The following is a 22,496-nucleotide window of genomic DNA, read 5'->3' on the forward strand; positions in this document are numbered from 1 at the left end:
CCAAGCGTGTCGAGATGTATTGAGCAAATTTGCAAAATGGTAGTGGAACACAAACACTTTGAAATTAGTTTACCCAATGCGGCGGCATTACAACAGCATAAAGAGGGTGTAAGTTTTGCACATGGTACAAAGTATGCATTTGCACCATTTCAACGGCTTAAAATTCGCAGCTTCCATAACAAATGCGGAATAAAAGGCGTCATAGGTGCTATTGACTGCACATATATTGCAATACATACTTTCCCCGCCATCTTTAATCGCTGAAGTAGTACCTCACGAGTATATGAATCGCAAGGGATACTACAGCATTAATGTTGAAGTCGTGAGTTTATAAAAAATAAATACTGGTTTATCAACATTTTGCACGATTCCCAAGATCATGTCATGACGCCGGTATATGGACAACTTCGCCGGTGAGAATCAAACTCATCAGGGAACACATTTTGGAGCATTTAAATGGCTTTTAGGCGATTCAGGTTATCCTTTGGAGCCATGGCTACTAACACCAATAGCAACACCTTCTTCCCCTAGCGAAGAGATTTTCAATAAAACACATATAAAAGCAAGGAACACAATTGAGCGTGCCTTCGGAGTCCTGAAATCACGATTTCGGTGTCTATCCAAAGAGCGCGTTCTCAGATATTGGCACAAAAATGCGGCAGCTATCATCTATACATGCGTAATATTCCACAATATGCTGCAAAAACGTGGCATATTCACTGATGAGGCCATGCCATCAGAAGACCCATCGAATGATGAAAACAGTGAACCAATAAAATCAACAGAATATTATTCTGAAGGCAGATGGGCGCAGCAAAATTGCATGAACGCACTTACACTTTAAAACTTTTGTAAAAAATAAAATTCAATGAAATATAACATAACATACATATGTAAACTTCATCAATCTTTATTGACAACGGCTTGCGATAAAGCTAAGATTGCAGTGGCCATGTTGTTCATGGAGTCACAAAACTGTTCCATGCAGTTAAGACTCATTCCTTTCGTTCATAGATTTAATCATGTTTTTGAATAACTCCTCCGAAGCTGTTTTTCGGCGACATGAAGGTCGTGGACTGGAAAATAAAAAAGTAGTTAAGTTATGAATGTGCAAATTTTCAATGCAAAATTTTCATTTTATGACCTGAAATGAACACATATATATATATATATACAGTGAAACCTCCCCTTGCGGACACCGCCAATAAGCGGACACTCCCCATAACCGGACAAAAACTGAGGAACCAAGCTTTATGTTGTGTTTTTAGAACGAATTCCACTCTAATAACCGGACACTCTAATAACCGGACGCGGACACTTTTTCTCATTTTTTTTGTTCTAATCACCTCTCGAAAGCGGACGCGGACCTCTCGGTAACGGACAAGCAAAATATATCACTGAACAAATGTGTAAAGAAAACAATAAAAACCTCTCATCCGCGGACGACAAAGATAGTAGATAGACAATAGTTGAAATAAAAAAAGGATACATAACTAAACTAAACACACGAATCTACATGCTGAAACATGTGAACGTGTAACGGGATCTATGTGTAACAATGTGTAGCTTTTAGCATGAAAAGAACAGAAAATTTTGAATAATTTGATTTGGATTTTGCAAAACTTTTACATTGTGTTAATTGTTTCAATAGTGAAAATGTCACAGAAAAAGAAAATGCTTACCATTAAGGGCGGTAAGTTATCAAAAGAAAGATTAACTGTGCTATTGTGTGCCAATATGGTTGGAGATAAAGAAAAGCCATTGGTTATCGGAAAAGCAGCATGCCCACGCGCCTTTAAAAGAGGCAATACGAGTATAGGAAGTTTGCCAGTGGAATGGAAGTCAAACCGGAAAGCTTGATGTCTCGTGAAATTTTGTGTGAGTGGCTAAAAATGCTTGATAAAAAAATGGGCTGCCAGAAGAGAAAAATTTTATTATTTTTGGACAATGCTACAACTCACCCTCGAGATATTAAACTAGATAACATAAAGTTGATCTTTTTACCTGCTAATACAACATCCGTGTGTCAGCCCCTCGATCAGGGTATAATACAAAATTTTAAGTGTCATTACAGATGCCATATAATCAAACATATTTTGACAAAATTGGGAGACATTCCAATGGACAGACTTTCAAAAACTTTTGACATTTTGGAGGCTGTTTTTTTTATTAAATCTTCATGGGACAACGTAACGGCAGAAACAATTAAGAATTGTTTTTCAAAAGCCGGGTTTCAAAAAGCTCCGCTTGAATGTTCTGACTTCGAAGCAGAGGATGATATTCCCATATCGACACTAGCGGCTTTGATAAAGATTTTAAATGAAAATCAGCAAGATCAGTATACAGAAGAGTTTTTGTTAATCGACGAATTTGTTCATACAGAAGACAATAATATTGACGTTGTCATTGACGAAATTAATACTGAGGATTTATCTGACGGAGAAAGCGAAGACTCAAATCATGTATGTGTTCAGGATGAATGTCAGATCAAGTCATATCCTGAAGCATTAGAACAACTGCGTCGCATTAAACAATTTCTAAGAGACGATGTTACTGGATTCCAATACGCCAAGACTTTAGAATGTCATCTTGAAAACCTTTTTCTGAAACATAAACAGGAAAATCTACGACAGACTACGGTATATGAATTTTTTAAGCCTAAAATATAAATATGTTCAATCAAATATGTATATTCAAATGTGTAAATATATTCATTGCTCCCAATATAAAAATGTACATACATACATATATATTATTCAATAAATATGAAAAAAATGAACGTACCATAAAAAAACATAAAAAAAATTGTTTAAAGAGGTGGGATAGTAATTTTAACTTAGAGTTTTTTTTCAACCCCCATAAGCGGACGAAAATTGTGGAACCGTGAGTGTCTGCTTGTGGGAGGTTTCACTGTATATATATACCCAGCAAAACCTGCGTGACCGATTTGATTCTGTGAATGTGTAAGCAGTAAGCAAACTTCATTCATATATTTTTTCTCATTTTTGCATCAATAGAAAAAAAAACAAAAAAAAACGGCAAGTGGCTGTCAAAGCAATAAGTCAAAAAGATATATTTTCTCTCTTTTTGATATCAAAGTAGGCCGAGAATCAAATTGTCAACCTTTGGCAAATGTGTAAGCAGTAAGCAAACTTCATTCATATATTTTTCCTCATTTTTGCATCAGTCAAAGTAAACAAACGCCGTAGCCGAATGGGTTGGTGCGCGACTACTATTCAGAATTCACAGAGAGAACGGCAGTACGAATCTCGGTGAAAGCAAAATTAATAAAAACATTTTTCTAATAGCGGTCGCCCATCAGCAGGCTATGGCAAAACACCGAGTGTATTTCTGCCATGAAAAAAATCTCTTCATAAAACATATCATAAAACAAAATAAAATAGTCGATCAGCCTTTGACTTCCTAGCTCTGCTTCGAACTTGGTTTTTCCAATGGCTTAGCGACTGTAAAATAAATATTTTATTAAGCAATTTGTATGGTATATTAAAAACATACATCTTTCCATTTAGCCGCTGATCGTTTCGGGTCTTTAAGAACGTTAAGCTGCTCTGCGATCTCCTTCCACAGCTCCTCAATTCTTTTTGGGCACGTTGGATCGTTTTTGTGGAGCTTGATCTCCGGATGGCTTAAATTAGAAATTAAAAACGTTATTTTGTATGAGCTTAGTAATATTCTTATTCTTTATGTTTTTGATGAAAAATTTCGCTTGATAAATGAGTTTAAAAAATTCCATTACATATGGAATCGATAAGTAAATTTTTGCTCAACTTTTTGACTATTTCTAGTCGATATGTGCCATCAGCATGAAATTTGGTGAAATTTTTGTGACTTTCCCTTACTGAATAGCAAAAACATCTCAAGTCATAAAAAGAGTCACTAATATTTAATCTCAATTTTAGTGACTTGAGATGAGATTCGCTTACAGAATTCGGGCATAAGGCTACATTTTTTCTTTTAATTCACCTTGCCTTCCCATAACAAATTTGTATCATTGTTATGAACTATTGTGAACATTTACTCTAAAAATATTATTCGTAAAGAAACACTTCTAATGATTTCGATATTTGATAAATTCACTTCCAAAGTCGATATAGAAGTTGTATGTATAAGAAATTTGTAAAATTGTCTTTACATGGATTAAAGTTTCCTGTCGCTAATTAATAAAATAATATAAATATAGAAAGAAGCTAGTGGAAATGGCAAAGAAAAAGAAAAAAAGCCGAAAAGGGAGGCCAGGGGTGCATCATAAAGGAAAACCCCTTTGGGAGCTTTTAGAAAATTTGCCAGATTATGGCGTTGGCCGGCTAATAATCCGAGGATCCTTTCAGCAGAAGGAAGATGAACCGAGCTATATGCGTATTTTGGAGGTGGATATGGCGGCCAAAGCAGTAAGTTGATTTAAATAATCTAAAAATAAGAGACTAAATATTAATATATGTATGTATGTGTCAATAGCCGGATAAGAGAAAGAAAAATAAAATAAGGGTTCCAGTCAAGGTGCAAAGAATATTTCGCGGTATCAAGTATCCTCGACCGGTTAATATCTGCAGTACAAGCTACTTGTATGACTTCAAATTGGTACCTAAAGACGAAGAAGAAAAATATATAAGCCGTACGAAGACAACAAATGAAAGTGGTTATTATTATCATTATCGTAGTACGGGCGAAAAGAAACGAATAAGAGCGTTGGTAGAGCAGGGCTTTACTCCATATGAAGCTAAGCAGATGGAATTAGAAAGGCAGGCCCGACAAGAAGCTGAAGCTGCAGAACGCGCTGGTGCTGAACCAAGTAAAGAACCGGTACCTAAAGTTGATCAAAGTAATTTCGACGATGTTGAGGACGAAGGAGGAACTGAAGATTCATTTGATTCGGATTCTATACCTGAGGAGAAGGTGCAGAAAAAGAAAAATAAAGGACAAAATAGGAATGACTGCAGTGAAGAATTTCTAAATCAACAGAATTTTGAAAATTTTTCACCAGAACAAAAACTCAGGATAGATAAAATGATACAAAATGGCATGGATGGCGATACAGCAAAACAATTAGAATGGGAGAGACAAATAGCTTTTGAAGCCGCAGCTGGCAATGGATGTAATGAATCAGATGCTGGTCCGAGTAGAGGCTCGAAAAGGTCCTCGTATCTTACTACAAATGCGCCGAGTGCAAAATTAACAAAAATTGGCTGAAAAAATTTATATTGGATTTGAATTAAAAATTTGTAGCCAAAAATTGTGATTATTTTTTCTTGTAGTGAGTGCGCTAATTAAGTTTGGGTTATATTGTATACCTATATCTCCTACAAATACTAATATTAATTTTGGATATTATGTTATAATTTTCATAATTCGTAAGAACCCTATTAACCAACTAATACAATTTGGTTTTAGTGAAGTTCTCTACACCATATACAGATGACAGAATTTATTTTAGTGATATATCCAGCAACAATCAAACTTCGAAATATAAGCCGACGCTAATAAAGGGTTTTTCAATAAAGGCGGGTAGATGTTGAAATGGAATAAAATGGCGATTACTGTGTGGCACGTGGCGCCGTCCTGCTGGAACCACATGTCGTCTAGGTCCATATGGTTCAATATGGGCCATAAGAAATTGGAAGGGCCACCACGTCTACCGAAAAATGGGCGCAATGCGCGCGACGTTTGCGTTTATGAACACTCATTTTGATAATAAAGTTGTATCATTTGAACGTGCTGTTCAATCGTGTAACTTGCCATGATGATTTGGCATAAGCAACTAAATAATAAATAAAAGATTTGACAGATGTCACCAAAACAAAATGGATGCCACAGGGCGCCAAAATCGACCCGCGCCAATTGAAAACCCCTTTAGATCAAACAAATAATAGCTCCGTTCATGAAACAAATAATTTGTAACAAATGCTCAAGTATTGGAATTAGGAACACGTTATGAAAACTTGTAAAGTAGGTGAGGTGGGAGAGCAAAATTATATTTCATTTTGAAAGGAAGTTGCAAGTTTTTACCGGAATTTGCAAGCAAGAAAAATAGCTGATCGCAAAGTAAAAATAAACGAATTGAGTCAAAGTTGTAAATTTAAATAAAAATGGAGAAGAAAGTAAATATATTTTAGATAAAATTAATAAAGTTTATTTGAGGTTGTATATTAAATAGGAATCGGCCAATGAATGTGTGTATGTATGTACTTCTGAAATACAGAATCCAGTCACCGTTGCTGCATACGTTCTGAAATACAAATCGACAGCATTGATTGTTTCTTTTGTATTTTAGGCTTGTACTTCTTGGTTATTAACTATATACAGTATTATCAAGAATGAACTTTGACATAGAAAATAAATTAAATTTTTCGTTTCAATAGAGGAAACTAACACGAAAAAGTTTTTTCTAATAGCGGTCGCCCTCGGCAGGCAAAGGAAAATATCTGCCATTCGGAATAGGCGTGAAACTGTAGGTCCCTCCATTTGTGGAATAACATCAAGACGCACCCCACAAAAAGGGTGTACACGCCAATTATATAATAAAAAAACTTAAATTCTTTGGAAAAGCAACAAAAACTAATAACACACTATTTCGACAGTCAATAAACTGTGTTTACATTTTGCTTTTTCAATTTCTTTAGAATGTGTTGCGGGATTAACTTCGATTTACCGTTATCTCTGCTTTGCAATGATCATCAAATTTCGGTAACACGTCAGACAGTTTATAATGTTATAAACCGAGCGGGGAAAAAGGGGGTAGATTGCAGCAAAAGCGTGCAGGTGGGCCTTAAACTAAAATTAATGGACGTGCAGAATGGTTAATGATCCGAAAATTGGATCCAAACTCAAGAATTTCCTTAAGAAAACTACCTATAAGTGTGGTATTGTTGTCTCTTATGAAGTCATACTGCACCACAAATATTCATCGAGATTTGGACGCATGAAACCATTGCTGTCTTCAAAAAATGTAGAGACGGTTTTGAGTTCTGCTCGGTCTTTAGAGTGTGCGTTTTTTTTTTTTTTTTGGAACTTTTTCCTTAAATATGTCAACATTTTTTCTGTTGGATAATTATTATGATTTTGTGCTGATGTATTCAATACTTTACTGCAATTAAAAAGAATACTCATTCTGATCATTTGAGCTTAATGTTATGGTCCATTGTCCTCGTAAAATTTTAACTTAAGTTTGTTATCAAAAATGCAGCAAACTTTTGTTATTTGACAAATGGCATTGCAGAATATTCAAATATTGTTGTATTTCTGCCATGAAAAAGATCCTCATAAAAAATATTCGCCGTTCGGAGTCGGTTTGAAACTGTAAGTCCTGCCATTTGTAGAACATCAATACGCACGTTAACATATGCATTAATTACCAATAAATCCACAAAATTAATCTATGGCAGATTACCTGCCAAAATGACAATCAAGTGTCAATACTGCTTTGAAAAGTTTTTCTTCATATAAATTGCTTTGGTGGAATACTTTGCAGTTTATGGTTTGTTTCATTATTAACGATATGAAGAACAGACAAGGAGAAGGAATAGTTAATTTAATGCCGAAATTGGCTGTTAGTAATAATCATTTGGAGGATATCAGTAAGGGTATATTCAGAAACGCATTATAAATGCGCAGTAATTGCAGCGCTGGCAGCACTGCCAATGTGACAAGTGTTGCAATTGACAGATTGGCAGTATTAAAATTTTTCCTGCAAATAATGCGCGACGTTTGATACAAAAATGGCGTTTTGGAACGCGATGCATTTGCAGTACTGCCATATTTGCATTTCTGAACGCATTGCCAACACTGCAAAAGTACGTTGCGCATTATAATGCGTTATTGAATATACCCTAAACGACATTTACTGAGGTTTCAAAAAATTATGGCAGCAATGGGCATACGAAGTTCGTAATTATATTTTATAATAAGTAATAAGAGGACACACGTTTATGGACACATGCTTTTTTCTGTTAAATGAATGCATAGTTAAGAATATTTAACAAACATTTTATTAGAATTATGCCTACAAACCTGTTTTATTTGCCGGCATCCATTTTATGTAGTTTTTACTTTGACGTTTTTCTTTTCACTCGTAAAAATAATGATTACACAAAAAACACAAGGTTGCCTGTCAAAAAGTATGGTTATTATCTAGGAATATTTTATAATCTCAGATTTTGGAAGCGAAATATTGTATGGGAAATCTCGCCTTTAAAGTAGATCATCCACTTATATGTGAACGTCTTATTACTCTCTCATCTCAGCTTGTTTTGACGTAACAAATTTGTATCATTGTTATGAACTATTGTGAATATTTAATTAAATATTCGTGAAGAATCACTTCTATTGCTTTCGATATTTCCCAAACTCGTTGCAAATTCGATATACAAGTTGTTGAAAATGTATGTATACGCATTTTGTAAAATTCTCTTCAATGAAATAAGGGTTCTCTGTCGCTACTTAATAAAATAATATAAATATAGAAAGAAGCCAGTGGAAATGGGAAAGAAAAATAAAAATAACCGAAGAGGGAGACTAAGGCCGCATTATCGTGGAAAACCCCTTTGGGAGCTTTTAGATGATTTACCAGATCATGGTGTCGGCCGGCTAATAATTCGAGGATCCTGTAAACAGATGGAAGATTGCCCGAGCTATATGCGTATTCTGAATGTGGATATGTCGTCAAAAGGTGTAAGTTCATTTAAATGATCCTAAAATAAGATACCAAATAATAATATATACATGTATGTGTCAATAGCCGCATAGGAAAAAGCAGAACAAAATAAAAATTGCAGTCGAAGTGCAAAGAATCTGGCGCGGTGTCATTTTTCCTCGATCGGTTAATATCTGCAGTACAAGCCATTTGCATGATTTCAAATTGGTACCCAAAGACGAAGAAGAAAAATATTTAAAACATACGAAGACAGCAAGTGAAGTGGGTTATCACTATTGGACAGCGGGCCAAAAGAAACGAATAAAAGCGTTGATAGCGCAGGGCTTGACTCCATATGAAGCTAAGCAGAGGGAATTAGAAAGGATCGCCCTAGAGAAAGCTGAAGCTGCACAACGCGCTGGTGTTGAACCAAGTAAAGAACCAGTTCCTAAAATTGATCCAAGTAATTTCGCTGATAATTTCGACGACGTTGAGGACGAAGGAGAAAGTGAGGGGTCATTTGATTCAGATGACATACCTGAGGAGAAGGTGCAGAAAAAGAAAAATAAAGGACAAAATATGAATGACATCAGTGAAGAATTTATAAATCAACAGAATTTTGAAAATTTTTCTCCTGAACAAAAACTCAGAATAGAAAAAATGATAGAAAATGGCATGGATGCCGATACAGCAAAACAATTAGAATGGGAGAGACAAGTAGCTCTTGAAGCCGCAGCTTCCAATGGATGTAATGAATCAAATGCTGGTCCGAGTACAGGGTCAAAAAGGTCCTCGTCTCTTACTACAAATGCGCCGAGTGCAAAATTAACAAAAATTGACTGAACAAATTTATATTGGATTGGAATTAAAAATTTGTAGCCAAAAATTGTGATTATTTTCTCTTGTAACGAGTGCGCTAATTAAGTTTGGGTTATATTGTATATATCCCAAATATATACAAATAATAATTTTTTTCTTAAACTGTAGGAATATTATGTTATAATTTTCATAATTCGTAAGAGCCCTATGAGCCAGTTAATACAAATTGGTTTTGGCAAAGTTCTCTGCACACAGACAGAATTTATTTTTAGTGATATATTCAGCAACAATCAAAATCGCTGTGGAAAATTTTAAGTTCGAAATATGAACCAACTCTAATAGATCAAGCAAATAATATGTTAAGACATCTCCCAGTAATTCGCAATGAAGAGGTAAATGCTGAAGTAAAGAGGCAGGACTTATTACTCACCGACCGTTTCCACGACAGTCGGTTCTACGTTACCGAAACGACCCGGATTCATATCTGGCCAAGGACTGTCACTCCAGCAGAAGTCCCCGTATGCAAGTATTATTATTATAGGACTGTAAAATTGTGTTGAAGTATGAAATATGCTTGATTTTGAAAATAAAATTGAAAATATATTAGATCCGAATGCTTTACATGAATTAATCAAGTATGTGCAATTGTCAAATTTAGTATCGGCAGGCATGAAATATATAAATAAAAGAATTTACTAGGCGTTAAGCAAATGAAGAAACATTAACTTTGTTTCTCAGAGAGCCTATTACACTTTACTGGAACGATTCGGATTTATTTGCTGCCAAGGTCTCAATTTTGGTCTGGTACAACAATAACAACATTTGCTTTTTCAACTTATTGTATTTAAGTAAGCGGTAACTTAAAATACATGCATATATGTGTATACGTTTATAATAAGCCTTCATATAGCTTCGGACTCGCTGGTGTACCTAAGCCCATTGTGCATTCAATAGTCGGTTTTTCTCCTTCGCTAACTAAGCGTACTATTTTATTATGTGTTTTTTTGTGATGGACTTTCATTGTAGGCTCCTGAATACCAGTCTCCTGTCGAATATATTCACGAAACAGTGGGGGAAATTCGATTTTGTCTGCTAATAATTTTTCCGTCACTTTTTTCGTGTTGTTAATATATTTTGGTTCATCTTCTTTGGGAATAAGTTCGTAGTCTGGCTTGTAACTAGTTCTGTATATGGTAACTGGATTTGGACTCACTACGCCACGCCAAGTTTTTTCTACCGTTACAGCTACTTTACGTATAGGATCCTTTGATGGCTGTTCATGTAAAAGATTAGTTAGTTTGACACAACTAAGAATGCCTCGTACTCACGTCATGTGGTGTAACCTCTACTTTAAGTATACGCATATAGCAGGGCTCTTCATATCGTTGGAATTTGTTACGTATTACCAACCGGCCAACACCGAAGTCACGTAGATTTCCTACTATCTCCCACAGCGTCTTGCCGCGAAAATCGGTTGTACGGCCAATATATTTGATGACACTCATTGTTTTTATTTAAATTTCTGAAATTATCTCTCTTGGCAGAAACTATGAATATAAACTGAAATATTAAATAGAAAATGTGAAGCAGTCAGCTGTTTTACTAATGTAGCAACACACTAGACGAGTTCGTACAAGGTGACTTCACTAAAGCAACAAACTTTCATATATATTCTGTTTTTGCAATTAGCTGGGTGGATTAACAAAACTTTAAAAAAAATTGTAAATAAACAAGAATAGATTGTAAATAAACAATACATATCCTATTATTCATGCTGAATGCTAAACTGTACCTAAATATTATATTTTCTTCATTTAGAATTTAAATGCTGAAAGCAACTCTGTTATCTTCGAAAAATTTGTAAATTCGAACTTTTTGAACATTGTTGTAGCAACCCACGATTTACAAAATATTCTCACAAATTTTGCTATTTTTACAAATCTAGATGTTTATTTCCTCAGTCATAATGAAAATAGAGAACTATAGACACATATAACTTTACCTTAAATAGTAGTGGGTACCATGGCTCACAGACAACGTCTAAATGAACCGGCTCTCAGCAATTTTGAAGTAATCAGCTGATTTGCTGACGTAACAGGAGACGTGACAATGGTTTGTTTACGACAAAACTGAAACTGTGTTGTTGATATAAGAAATATTTAAGGGGGGCGTAAGGGATAAACGCTAAAAAAAACACTTTTTTCATGAATTTATTGTAGCGAAACGGTTCAAGTCAGTTTATTAAAGGTTGTTGCATATTATAAAGTAACATTTCAAGAATATTTGATAAAATTTTCATGTAAAAATATTGCAAAATGAGCGAATGAGAGCACATTTACGTAGACGTCTTTTCAAAAATACATTTTGCAGTAGTCAGCATATCTCAGCGTAGAATCATCTGAAATCAAAAAAATCGAATAATTTAGTTAAAGTATGAGTTAAACTTCCCCCCAACGTTTATTTTGAGGATTTATTTTCATTTTCAGCCATTTGGTAGTCGTTTGAAGTAAAAAGTGATTTTTGACAAAAAAATGCCGCCATTTTGTAGGTGTAAAACCACCTTAATATAAAAAAAATGGCAAAAAAAAAACGTTGGCGGGAGGTTTTTTATATGTAAAATATGTGTGCAAAATTTCAAAAGGATCGGTTGAGTAGTTTTCAAATGCCAATGACTACGCACTTTAAAAAAAAAGGTTCGAGAAAACCGCGTTTAAAGTTTTAAGTTATCTCGGCAGATGCTTGAGGCGGCTCGGCTTTATGCTCTATAACTTAAAAAGTTTTGCTCGGATTGACTTAAAATTTTAACACGGTATTTTTGAAATGTTTTACTACAACAACATGCAAAAAAAAATCGATTTTTATCCCTTACCCCCCCCCTTAACGCAAGCATTGCTCATAGCTGATTGGAAGAACGTGAAATTACGTGTAAAATGAACGGGCACAATTCCGCTGACGAGTCTCTTATGACATGGAAGGCGAAATCTCTCTCACAATTTCGTTTCAGATGGATAAATCTTGTAATCTATCATCCCATGACTGCATTTCGGAAAAGCAATGTTCGAAAGTGCTAAATGCGCATTTAAAGCACAACATAAATAAATTGATCAATATCGAAATTATGAAGGATAATATATTATGAAAAATGCATTGTTTTTACTTACTTATTCAACTTCATCTATCTCCATATGCAACATAAGAGCCAAACATCAGAAAAGTTGCAAAAGCAATTGTAATAGGGTTGCAAAAGTTTATAAGCGCTGCGATCCTCTATGATGATCATTTTGAAAATGTCGTCAAGGAGTGTAGTGCTTTGTGCCCGCACTCTTGACTTTTTGAATTATACGATGAAAAGGAAAGAATTAATCCTTTTTTGTGCAAGTCCCACAGTCTGGAAAACTTCGCGTGGAAAACTGCCAGTGCGAGCGTCATAAAAAAATATCAATTGACTGCCAAACATGCAAATAACAGCCCTTTGCTGCACAGATGATGGCAATATATAACTACAAAAATATTTCATGAAGTGCTAAATTCATTCCATTTGCTACCTCTATTGGCAATTTCATTGAAATGAATCACATATTTAGTGTCGAGATGCCTAATTCGAGGTACATCGAATGCCAAGAAGTCAGATTACAATACTGCAATAACACCGTTCCTACGAAAGTCGGTTCTACGTAACCAGAACAACCCAGATGCATGTGAAGGCACCCCGCACGACACTGACCACCTTTTCACATGCCCCACTCATCTAACACCTCTCTCCCTTTGGAACCAATCTGTCGAAACAGCAAGTTTTCTGGGCCTACCTTCAGATAAGTTAGATGAAGACGACCGGTAATATACACTACACTGACAGGGCTTAGTATTGATGTTACAACAACAACAGCAACTGTCCCTTCAGCAGCATTCCCCGTACATGTATGGGGAATTTTTATGCTGCCACAGCACAACTGCAATTACAAACATACACTTTTCTTTACATAGTTTTATTTTTTATAAGTATACGTAAATTATGTGTACATACATATGTATATACTATCTTTTCACACGCTTTTCATAAATTTGTTTATTACAGCTTTGTTCATACATATGGCTAAAATATTTATGTTGGACAAGTACATATGTATGTGTGTATATAAAACTACCTTACAAAATGGATTTATTTTTAATATTTATGGAATTATTTAAACCGTTTTACAAAACTGACTGTCCACATTGTTTTGTTAAATTAATACTAATTAAATTTTGTTATAGTATTTGCGGCTCATAAAAGTCGCAGTATTGTTTAAAACATGGGTCTGTGTCATTCTTTAGACTCCATGATCCTTAATTTTCTAGTCAGGTTATCTACTTCCAGCCCTAACACATCAAGATTTTCCTACAGAATAAAGCAAGTTGTATACAAAAATTATATATTACACTTATTATTTCAACTCACCTTTAATGTTATATTTTTGAGCAATGTATCCTCTAAAACTGCCTGCAATTTCTTATTTATTTCCAGAGACAATTCTAATGTCATACTCCTTGTATCACCCTTTATGCCATTGTATATAGCCGACATAACACCGTTGCCATATTTGGCCAATTCAGATTTATTTTGATCACTTCGCGTGGAGGTAAGTGCGCCTGCTTGATCGCGCAGCATGTAATACTGGACAACTTTGGACTTTTTCTGCAACTCGGCCACAAGCGAAAGCGTGTGATTTTCAAGGAAGTCAATTTTTTCCGTTTGCCGTGCTGAAGCCTGCTGCAGACGCAATATACGTTCAACCAAGTGTTTCTTCGAAGGACCCTACAACAAATATAAAATATTAATTTTATTGACGCACACTTCAAAAGACAAAGTGATACCTGTAAATCCTGCTGTACTGCGGTGACACTGCTGGCCATGGTTTCCGACTCTGATGTCTCGCTTGGCCGTCGACTTGTACTCGGCTGACTACTTTGGCTGCTTGTACGGCTGTGCGTGCGATGCTGTTTTACTACTAAAGCTGTGCCATTTTCACTAAAACCATTAGTAGATGGTAGGAGTGCTTCGTTAGGCTCCGCAACACTTTTGAAACCATTATTAGAATGTGACCAGTTTTGAAGTGCAGGAGCTCCCACGGATGGTGGCGCTGCGTGCTCCATAGACCTTTTGTACTTTTGCAACTCACGTTGTAGTTCCTTTAGAGTATCAAATATGTTTGCATTTAAACTGCGGATAAAAGGGATTTAATGGAGCTTTACCTTTATTACTGTGGCATGTTTATGCTTAGACGCCTCAAAATCGCCTTCAATATTTTCCAGCTTAGTTTTAGTGACTTCATAAAGCTTAGTTTTTTCTGAAAGATGCTTGGTAAACAATTGCCTTTCCTCAATTTTTTTCTCCATCTCAGTTTTCAATTCTTCCAACAACTTTTCATACTTGTTGTCGTACTCCACTTTTTCTTTCCTTAAAATAACATTTTCTGCGCCGATACCTTGCACCTGCAAAATATAAAAGAAAACACAGTATAACCCCGGTAAACATATCTAATCATTAGTTCGAGCGTTCAATTTTAAGCATTGCAAGTTTTATAAGCATTTAATTTGTCTGAATACGTATTTTGGGGCAAATGTTGCCATTGACTTAACCCATTTTTTTAATTAATTAATTTTTACTTAATCAAAAAATTCAATTTTGAAATTGAAAAATAGTTAAATTTTAAATGAAAAAAGCAAGTATTTGAAAAAAAAAAAAAATTAAAATAATGCCGAACACTTGTTGATAAAATTATAACATTCAGCGTGAATGCAAATCAAGTGGCTTTTGGTATCTCCGGTAAAAAAGGACACAATGGGTTAATTTACACACACATACAAAGCATTTACTTTCATGTTGTCAAATAAACGTACGCCAAATGCTTATTCCACTTTGTCGATTGCTTTAATTTTAAAAGTGCATTTTACAAATTAATCCAAAAATGCATTCTTTACATCGTGAAATGCCTCGATATTTTTGATGCGTTTAAAAGTTACAGTCATCTTTATGTTGTTGTTGTTGTAGCAGCAATACGAGTCCTTCCAGTACAGTGTATATCACCGGTCGTCTTCGCCTAACTCAACTAAAGGTAGGCCCAGGAAACATGTCCAACATTCCCATGGCGGCCGGTTTTACGTTAACGGAAAGACACTCCAGTTAACTAGCCTAGCCTAGTGTACCGTACGCCAGCCCTGTCTAGTGAGCCGTCATATTTATGTAATATAGCATACATTGTCAGTGAATGTTATCCCCGGAATATAAATGGGGAAGATTTTTTTTAAATTTTTCCGTTTGTGATAAATTAAAAAAGATTTAAAATGATCAAAACAGTATCTGCGTTCATTTATTGGCATGCTATTGGGTTGTTCGAAAAGTAATTTCGTTTTTTTGTGTAGATATATCAAGCTTCGAGTTTAAACCCAGGCCTTTCATGTGATCATAAACAGTTGAATTCGATAAATTTACCCTCTCACTGATCTCACGTGTTGTTATTCGCCGGTTTGCACCAACTAATGCCTTTAACGCGTCTTTATCAGCTTCAGCCGGCCTTTCAAAACGTGGTGCATCTTCGACATCAAAAGTGTCGGATCGAAATTTTGCAAACCAGTTCTGGCACTGGCGTATTGTCAACACATCTTCTCCATACACATTGGCTAATTTCTTTCTGGCTTGAACAGCATTTTTACCTTTTTTATAGTAAAAAAGTAAAATATGACGAAAATACTGCTTATTGCTCTCCATATTGCAAGGGCACGGACCAAAAACTACTGCGTGTAATCAATTGAACTTATTCACACACAAGCTTTGCTATATCAGCTATTAAAACATATAATGACAATGCGACTGAAGTGTGAAAAAATACAATTAAATCCTCTCTCGGGAAAAAACGAAATTACTTTCCGAACAACCCAATATTTGTATTGAAAAACTGTTTGTGCGAAATTCGTCCGGCCATTGCGACAGTCTGTTCATAAGAACTATCTGCAATTTTTCAGCATATGAATAAAATATGTACATATGTATTTACGGTTATTTAAATAATGCAAGTATACATGTTCGCCTTAGATTTCTTCCTACATTGCATTCATTAGCCCCACTGATTGTGCAATTGACGAAAAAATATGCTCAAAATATATTCCAACTTTACCCACCTTAGACTTTAGCAGACAAATCTCATTTTGTAAACCCACAATGGATTCACTCATCTCTTTGTTAATACTCAACAGTTCTTTTTCCCTTTTATGTAGCTGATATAAATCTTGTTCGTTATCATGTAACTTTTCCTTCATTTCTTCCATAGTTTCCGTAAGCGTGCAGATTTTTTCTTCATTTCTAAAAAATTAATAAAGTTTGTGTTTTTTTTAAGACAACGGTTGTAACATAACATAGATTTCATATTTAATTATTGTCAACAACTTACAGAGTGTGTTGGGTTTTTAGCACCTGAAGTTCATCCAATTGACCACGTAATTTGGCAGAGTTCAACATCTCTTCGCTGTAGGCGTTTTGTAGCGAATTATGTGCTTCTTGCAATTGGCATAGAGCAGTAGAGAGGTCCATTTTCTAAAAGACAGGGAAATTACTAGTAGCACATTAATTTCATAGTGTAATCGCTTAAGCTTTACTTCCAAATCTTCCTTGCTTAACTGATCTTGTAGCAGTTTGACTTCCTCTTTTGATTTATTCAGTTCTCTGCTTAAGCTTTCCATTTGATCAGTTTTGCTTTTAATCTCATGTTTTAGTAAAATGGTGTTAGCCTCATACTCCATTTTTAAATTTTCTGAAATGTTACGAAATTTTTACACTTACACTTTTTATTAAATGTTTAAAAATTTAGTGTTGTTTGTAAAATAAATTTCAGGCTAATTATGTACTCACCATTTGCCTTTTCCTCCAGTTTGTTAGGTGCATTTCGTTCTTCTTCGAGTTTCTTCTCCAATGCCTAAAAATAAAAATACTTGTATAAGAGAAAAAAAAACAATATAGCGTTTTTGCGCGTACCATTCGTGTTTCTATTTCCATATTCAATTTATTTGCATGATACTTCAGTTTCGACTCCAAGTGACCATAGTCAGTTTTTAATTTCTCACATTCACGTTGATATTTGCGAACTTCGTTGCACTAAAAATAGACATTTAACTAAAATCTGGCCTTTATTTACAAGTGTATGTCAAACCTTTTCATCTATAATGTAAGACATGCGAGACTTTTCTTCGTAGAGTGCCTGAAAGCGTATAGTTACATTTTTAACTTCTTTTTTGGCATCAGCAAGTTTCTTTTCCACAACATCCTTTTCTTTCTTGGCATCCAATAATAACTTTTCTTTCATTGCAAACTTAATAACCGTCGTCTCCTTTTCCTTATTTGCCAGTTCCTTTTCTTTTCGAAACTATAAGTAGATGGAAATTAAAATACTTCATATTTGTTTTAAAGTAGTGTAAGCAAATTACCGCATTTTTCTCCTTGTCAAGTATTGCATTCTCTCGTTGGTACAATGTTATCATATTTTCCTTTTGTGCTAGTGCCGCATGTAGTTGTTCTAACTGTTGTTCATAACACTGCCGCTGCCGTTCGATTTGCGCCATGCACTCAATATGTGCTAAAGTATCTCCAATTTGCGACCTTGGGGTGCTCGGCGAGCTGGGAGTGCCTCCAGTGGACGGTGGTGGAGTAGGAACATCATTTCCTTGCAAAACATGGGATTCGATTGCAGTTGCTTCCACAGCCGTTTCAGCCTCCACAGGAACCATCTGTGGCTCAGAAATCAGGTGGTCATTTGAAACAGCTGTTTGCAATGCCTGCTGCGATTGTATTGATTTCTGCTGCAAAACAGCTTCAACTAAGTCCTGACCTGGCGAATCGACCTTTGATTCAGCCATGTCTTTTATGATCTCACATTTGCAATTTTCTCCCAATTCATCCCGTGCATTGCAATTATCGCTAGTCGATTCATTATCATTCATGAGGTCTTCTTGACGCTCAAGTGAGCTGTCCATTTTTACGTCTGACTGCTCCATTTGTAGTTAATCTGTCTCTAACTTCATCATTTAAAAAATTTGTTTATTTAATTATGTTTTCGCAGATCCTTTGCTACTGTGGGGGAATAAAACTCCACATATACTTTTATATAAAAATTAACACGCTTTATTTCCAATAAAACTCAAGATTAAAATGAATATATTAATTTGTAACAGAACTCTAATTTTTATGTGTCTTGTAGTTGAAAGGACGCTTCTCGAATCATCTAATTCTTCGAATCAATAACGACGTTAAATTCAGTTGAATAGTGAATAAAAATGAATAATGAATAATGAAATCAGTGTGGCCACACTGATAGGTATAGGTGTGTTCCCGTACGACACTTTCAGCTGTGTTCCCACACGACTCCCCCCAAATGAAAGCCTTATCTGGGAACCGATAAGGTTGAGTTTAATGCTCATGATTAACCCGTGGGGCGGGTTTCCACCTAGTGTTGTACGGGTAGGCTCGTTGAGGTGCAAGGCTGCAAACTCCCTGGTCTGATGAGAACTCGTCGGTGGGATGTAGAGTCGAAAACTTCGCTGCTGGCTAGATGGGCTGGCTTGAGGCGTTCGATGTTTACGTTTATTTCTCTGCCATTCACTTCTATGGTGAAGACCCGTTCATCCAATCTCTTGATAACTTTATGCGGACCTGAGTACGGTGGCTCGAGAGGTCGTTTGTTTGCATCGACTCTCAAAAATACGTGCGTGCACGCGGACAACTCTTTGAAATAGAACGTTTTCTGTCGACCGTGGTGTGTTGTTGGAGCTGGCCTGATTCTTCTCATATGTGTGCGGAAATCTTCGAGGAAAAACTGGGAATCCACTGGTGGGTCTCCGTCTGAAAAAAACTCACCTGGCACTCGGAGGGTTGTTCCGTAGAGGTACTCCGCGGGTGAAGCTTTAAGGTCTTCTTTATAGCAGGTCCTTAGGCCTAAAAGTACCGATGGTAGAACCTGAGTCCACTGTGGAATCTGGTGGCACATGATTGACGCCTTAAGAGTGCGGTGCCATCTTTCTACCAACCCGTTTGCTGCAGGGTGGTATGCCGTGGTACGAATGCGCTTTCCACCCACTACGCGAGATAGGGCCGTAAAGAGCGCACTTTCAAATTGTGTGCCCTGATCAGTGGTGAGCAGCTTGGGGCATCCGTATCGAGCAATCCAGCTACCGTAGAATGTATTGGCAACCGTGTTTGCCGTGATGTCTCTAATGGGTACTGCTTCGGGCCATTTCGTGAATCGGTCGACCATAGTCATGCAGTATCTGTACCCCTGAGATTCCGGCAAAGGTCCAACCAAATCCAGATGGACGTGGTCGAATCTCTCGTCTGGGCTAGGAAATTCGGCAGGAGTCGGATGTACGTGGCGGCCTACTTTGGAGCGCTGGCATGGAACACACTCGCGAGCCCATTGGGTTACATCCTTATTCATGCATGGCCACACATACCGTTGAGCTATGATTTTGACTGTTACCCTGCCGCTGGGGTGTGCGAGGTTGTGTAAGGCTTCAAATATCTTTCGGCGTAGCGATGTTGGCACGAATGGTCTGATGTTGTTGGTTGAGACGTCACAGAACACAGTCTGACTATTAGGACCAAAAATCAGTGATTGCAGTTTAAGCGATGTTTCATTGTGAGACAACAGGTACTGTAACTCTTCGTCCGCAGCCTGGGCGTGCGATAGTTCATCGTAGTCGATCACTGCTGGCATGTGCATAGTCTCCACGCGAGAAAACGTGTCTGCTACATTGTTGTCTGAACCGGAAATGTACTCGAAGTTGGTGGTGAATTGGCTTATGAATCCCAGCTGTCTGATTTGGCGAGGAGATGATTTGTCTGATTGCTGTCGGAAGGCGAAAATGAGGGGTTTGTGATCTGTTCTCACAACGAACTCGCGGCCTTCGACCCAATGGCGAAAATTTTTGATGGCCTCGTACACAGCCGTCAACTCCCTATCATACGTGCTGTAGTTAATCTGCGCGGGTGATAACTTCTTAGAGAAAAATCCAAGCGGCTGCCAAACGTTATTGTTATTTTGCTCTAATACCGCCCCTAAAGCGGTGCTGGATGCGTCGCAAGTGATACGAAGTTCAGCGGATGGTGAAGGGTGTGCCAGTAAAGTTGCGGTTGCGAGTTGATCCTTGATAGATGCGAACGCTTTGTCTGCCTCTGCTGTCCATGGTACTGGCCTCCGATCATTCTTCTTTGAATCTTTCAGAAATTCGTTGAGAGGCGCCTGTGTCGTAGCGGCATTTCTAATGTGTCGCCTGTAGAAGTTTATTGCTCCGATGAATCTCCTTAGTTCAATAATCGTTTTAGGCTTGGGAAAGTCACGTAGTGCTTGGACTCGGGTAGGAAGTGGTGCTGACCCGAGCGCTGTTACCCGATAACCCAAAAAATCTACTTCAGCAGCTCCCAACACACACTTTTCCGCATTAATGCAAAGGCCGTATTTGCTGAGCCGTTGAAATACCAATCGGAGGTGTTGTATGTGTTGCTGTTCATCACTCGATGCTACGAGCAAGTCGTCGATGTATGCATAGACGAAGTCGAGTCCAGTGAGCGCTTCGTTAATGAAACGTTGAAACGATTGTGCTGCGTTGCGTAGTCCGAAAGGCATGCTAACGAATTCGAATAAACCAAACGGGGTTATTACCGCGGTTTTTGGTATATCTTCCTCTGCCACCGGGATATGATGGAATGCCCGCCGAAGGTCGATGGTGGAGAATATGACTTTCCCTGCTAAAATTGTTGAATAGTCATTGAGGAGCGCTATCGGGTACCGATCGGGAATGGTTTTCTCGTTAAGCCTACGGTAGTCGCCGCATGGTCTCCAGTCCCCGTTCTTCTTCTTAGCCATGTGCAGTGGGCTAGCCCAAGGGCTGTTTGACGGTCTGGCATGTCCCAACTCGACCATTAGTTCAAATTCCCTCTTGGCCACTTTGAGGCGCTCCGGGCATAACTGTCGAACGCGTTGTACGCACGGTGGCCCAGTGGTTGGTATAAAGTGTTTGACGGAATGCTTGGATGCCGTGAGGTTGGAAGGATTACCCAGCAATTCCGGAAAAGCCTTGAGGATGGCTGTAAATTTGTTGGTTTGAGTAAGTGCTGTGATGGCCGTGACCGGAGCCGTAGCGTACGATCCTATGCTGTGCGAGTCTGAGTTGGGGTCTATTAAGTGACCGCGCTTGAGGTCCACTATTAGCCCGAGAGCGTGAATGAGATCTGCACCTATGATCGGATAAGGCACCTTAGCGATGCGGAAAATCCAACGGATCGGTCGCTGTAAGCCGATGTTGAGCACGATGACCTTCTCACCATACGTTTCTATTTTGCTGCCATTTGCAGCTTGAAGTCGAAACTGTGTTGGTGTTGTTTGGTCTTGGCGCGAAGGTGGGGTGACCGAAATATCCGCGCCGGTATCGACGAGGAATTTCGTACCTGTTGTACGGTCGTATACAAATAGTCGACGAAGAATTGACTTGCCACCAGTATCCGCCGTGTCTACTGGGGGCGACTGGCGTTTCCCTGAAAAGCACAAGGCTGCGTGCACTTTTTGGCACGTTCGCCGAATCTCCGATGATAATAGCACGTGGATGTTGAGGTGTTGTCGGTGGTGCTGCGAGATACGTTTGTCGAGTTGTTGAAGCGTTTCTGGCTGTCTTCGCCCACTGTCGATCTGCTAAGTTTCTGTGAAAGTTTCTCGATTTGTTTAGCTAGCTCGTCCAGTTGCTTCTGTATAACACTGCTGGCGGCAGTCTCTCGGGCGATTGGCATTACGCTGTGGTGTTCGGAGTCACGCTGAATTGCCATAAGCCTGTTCGCTGTCTGTGCGAGTTTGGCATTGTCCTGTTCACCAGTAGCGGTGAGTGCTAATTGAATCTGTAGAGGAAGTCGATCTAGCCACATCGAGCGGACGAATGCTGGGTCCAGACTGTTTCCTCCAAGCCGATTAATTTCTGCCAACAGTTCAGTAGGGCGTCGTTCCCGCAACTCAATTCC

The 22,496-nt window shown here is 37.6% G+C and overlaps 4 protein-coding genes and 1 pseudogene across 5 annotated transcripts; 3 read left to right on the forward strand and 2 right to left on the reverse strand.

Annotated features, from left to right (window-relative positions):
* Positions 1-36: 36 nt before the first annotated feature.
* LOC129241890 (putative nuclease HARBI1) lies at positions 37-844 on the forward strand (annotated as a pseudogene).
* A 3,265-nt stretch (positions 845-4,109) lies between these two features.
* LOC129242428 (uncharacterized) lies at positions 4,110-5,503 on the forward strand. Its single transcript, XM_054879055.1, has 2 exons — positions 4,110-4,409; positions 4,477-5,503. Exons 1-2 carry the CDS (start codon positions 4,218-4,220, stop codon positions 5,206-5,208), a joined length of 924 nt encoding a protein of 307 aa, XP_054735030.1. The 5' UTR covers positions 4,110-4,217; the 3' UTR covers positions 5,209-5,503.
* A 2,797-nt stretch (positions 5,504-8,300) lies between these two features.
* LOC129241771 (uncharacterized) lies at positions 8,301-10,087 on the forward strand. 2 transcript variants are annotated; one of them, XM_054878272.1, is made up of 3 exons: positions 8,301-8,396; positions 8,478-8,685; positions 8,753-10,087. In XM_054878272.1, exons 2-3 carry the CDS (start codon positions 8,494-8,496, stop codon positions 9,488-9,490), a joined length of 930 nt encoding a protein of 309 aa, XP_054734247.1. In that variant the 5' UTR covers positions 8,301-8,396; positions 8,478-8,493; the 3' UTR covers positions 9,491-10,087. The 2 variants fall into 2 exon arrangements, with proteins under 2 accessions (XP_054734247.1, XP_054734246.1); XM_054878271.1 differs by lacking the exon at positions 8,301-8,396 and having other exon boundaries at positions 8,403-8,685.
* Positions 10,088-10,192: 105 nt separating this feature from the next.
* LOC129241772 (uncharacterized) lies at positions 10,193-11,067 on the reverse strand. Its single transcript, XM_054878274.1, has 2 exons — positions 10,795-11,067; positions 10,193-10,739 (listed from the first exon to the last, which is right to left on the reverse strand). The coding sequence occupies exons 1-2, from the start codon at positions 10,969-10,971 to the stop codon at positions 10,356-10,358; spliced, it is 561 nt and encodes a 186-aa protein (XP_054734249.1). The 5' UTR covers positions 10,972-11,067; the 3' UTR covers positions 10,193-10,355.
* Positions 11,068-13,500: 2,433 nt separating this feature from the next.
* LOC129241340 (coiled-coil domain-containing protein 186) lies at positions 13,501-18,562 on the reverse strand. Its single transcript, XM_054877598.1, has 11 exons — positions 17,924-18,562; positions 17,650-17,862; positions 17,475-17,594; positions 17,352-17,415; positions 17,099-17,253; positions 16,894-17,036; positions 16,625-16,805; positions 14,699-14,938; positions 14,321-14,635; positions 13,905-14,261; positions 13,501-13,844 (listed from the first exon to the last, which is right to left on the reverse strand). The coding sequence occupies exons 1-11, from the start codon at positions 18,488-18,490 to the stop codon at positions 13,770-13,772; spliced, it is 2,430 nt and encodes an 809-aa protein (XP_054733573.1). The 5' UTR covers positions 18,491-18,562; the 3' UTR covers positions 13,501-13,769.
* Between the last annotated feature and the right edge of the window lie 3,934 nt (positions 18,563-22,496).

The sequence above is a fragment of the Anastrepha obliqua genome, chromosome 3, assembly GCF_027943255.1.
Source record: "Anastrepha obliqua isolate idAnaObli1 chromosome 3, idAnaObli1_1.0, whole genome shotgun sequence".
NCBI classification, from domain to species: Eukaryota; Metazoa; Arthropoda; class Insecta; order Diptera; family Tephritidae; genus Anastrepha; species Anastrepha obliqua.

Excerpts from the sequence above, each read along its gene's own strand:
- LOC129241771 (XM_054878272.1), top strand. The coding sequence starts at position 8,494 with ATGGGAAAGAAAAATAAAAATAACCGAAGAGGGAGACTAAGGCCGCAT. Across the intron at positions 8,686-8,752 it reads TGGATATGTCGTCAAAAGGT|CCGCATAGGAAAAAGCAGAA; the intron begins GTAAGTTCATTT and ends ATGTGTCAATAG.
- LOC129242428 (XM_054879055.1), top strand. The coding sequence starts at position 4,218 with ATGGCAAAGAAAAAGAAAAAAAGCCGAAAAGGGAGGCCAGGGGTGCAT. Across the intron at positions 4,410-4,476 it reads TGGATATGGCGGCCAAAGCA|CCGGATAAGAGAAAGAAAAA; the intron begins GTAAGTTGATTT and ends ATGTGTCAATAG.
- LOC129241340 (XM_054877598.1), bottom strand. The coding sequence starts at position 18,490 with ATGGAGCAGTCAGACGTAAAAATGGACAGCTCACTTGAGCGTCAAGAA. Across the intron at positions 17,037-17,098 it reads TAAGCAAGGAAGATTTGGAA|AAAATGGACCTCTCTACTGC; the intron begins GTAAAGCTTAAG and ends CCTGTCTTTTAG. Across the intron at positions 13,845-13,904 it reads TCAAAAATATAACATTAAAG|GAAAATCTTGATGTGTTAGG; the intron begins GTGAGTTGAAAT and ends TTTATTCTGTAG.
- LOC129241772 (XM_054878274.1), bottom strand. The coding sequence starts at position 10,971 with ATGAGTGTCATCAAATATATTGGCCGTACAACCGATTTTCGCGGCAAG. Across the intron at positions 10,740-10,794 it reads TAGAGGTTACACCACATGAC|CCATCAAAGGATCCTATACG; the intron begins GTGAGTACGAGG and ends TTACATGAACAG.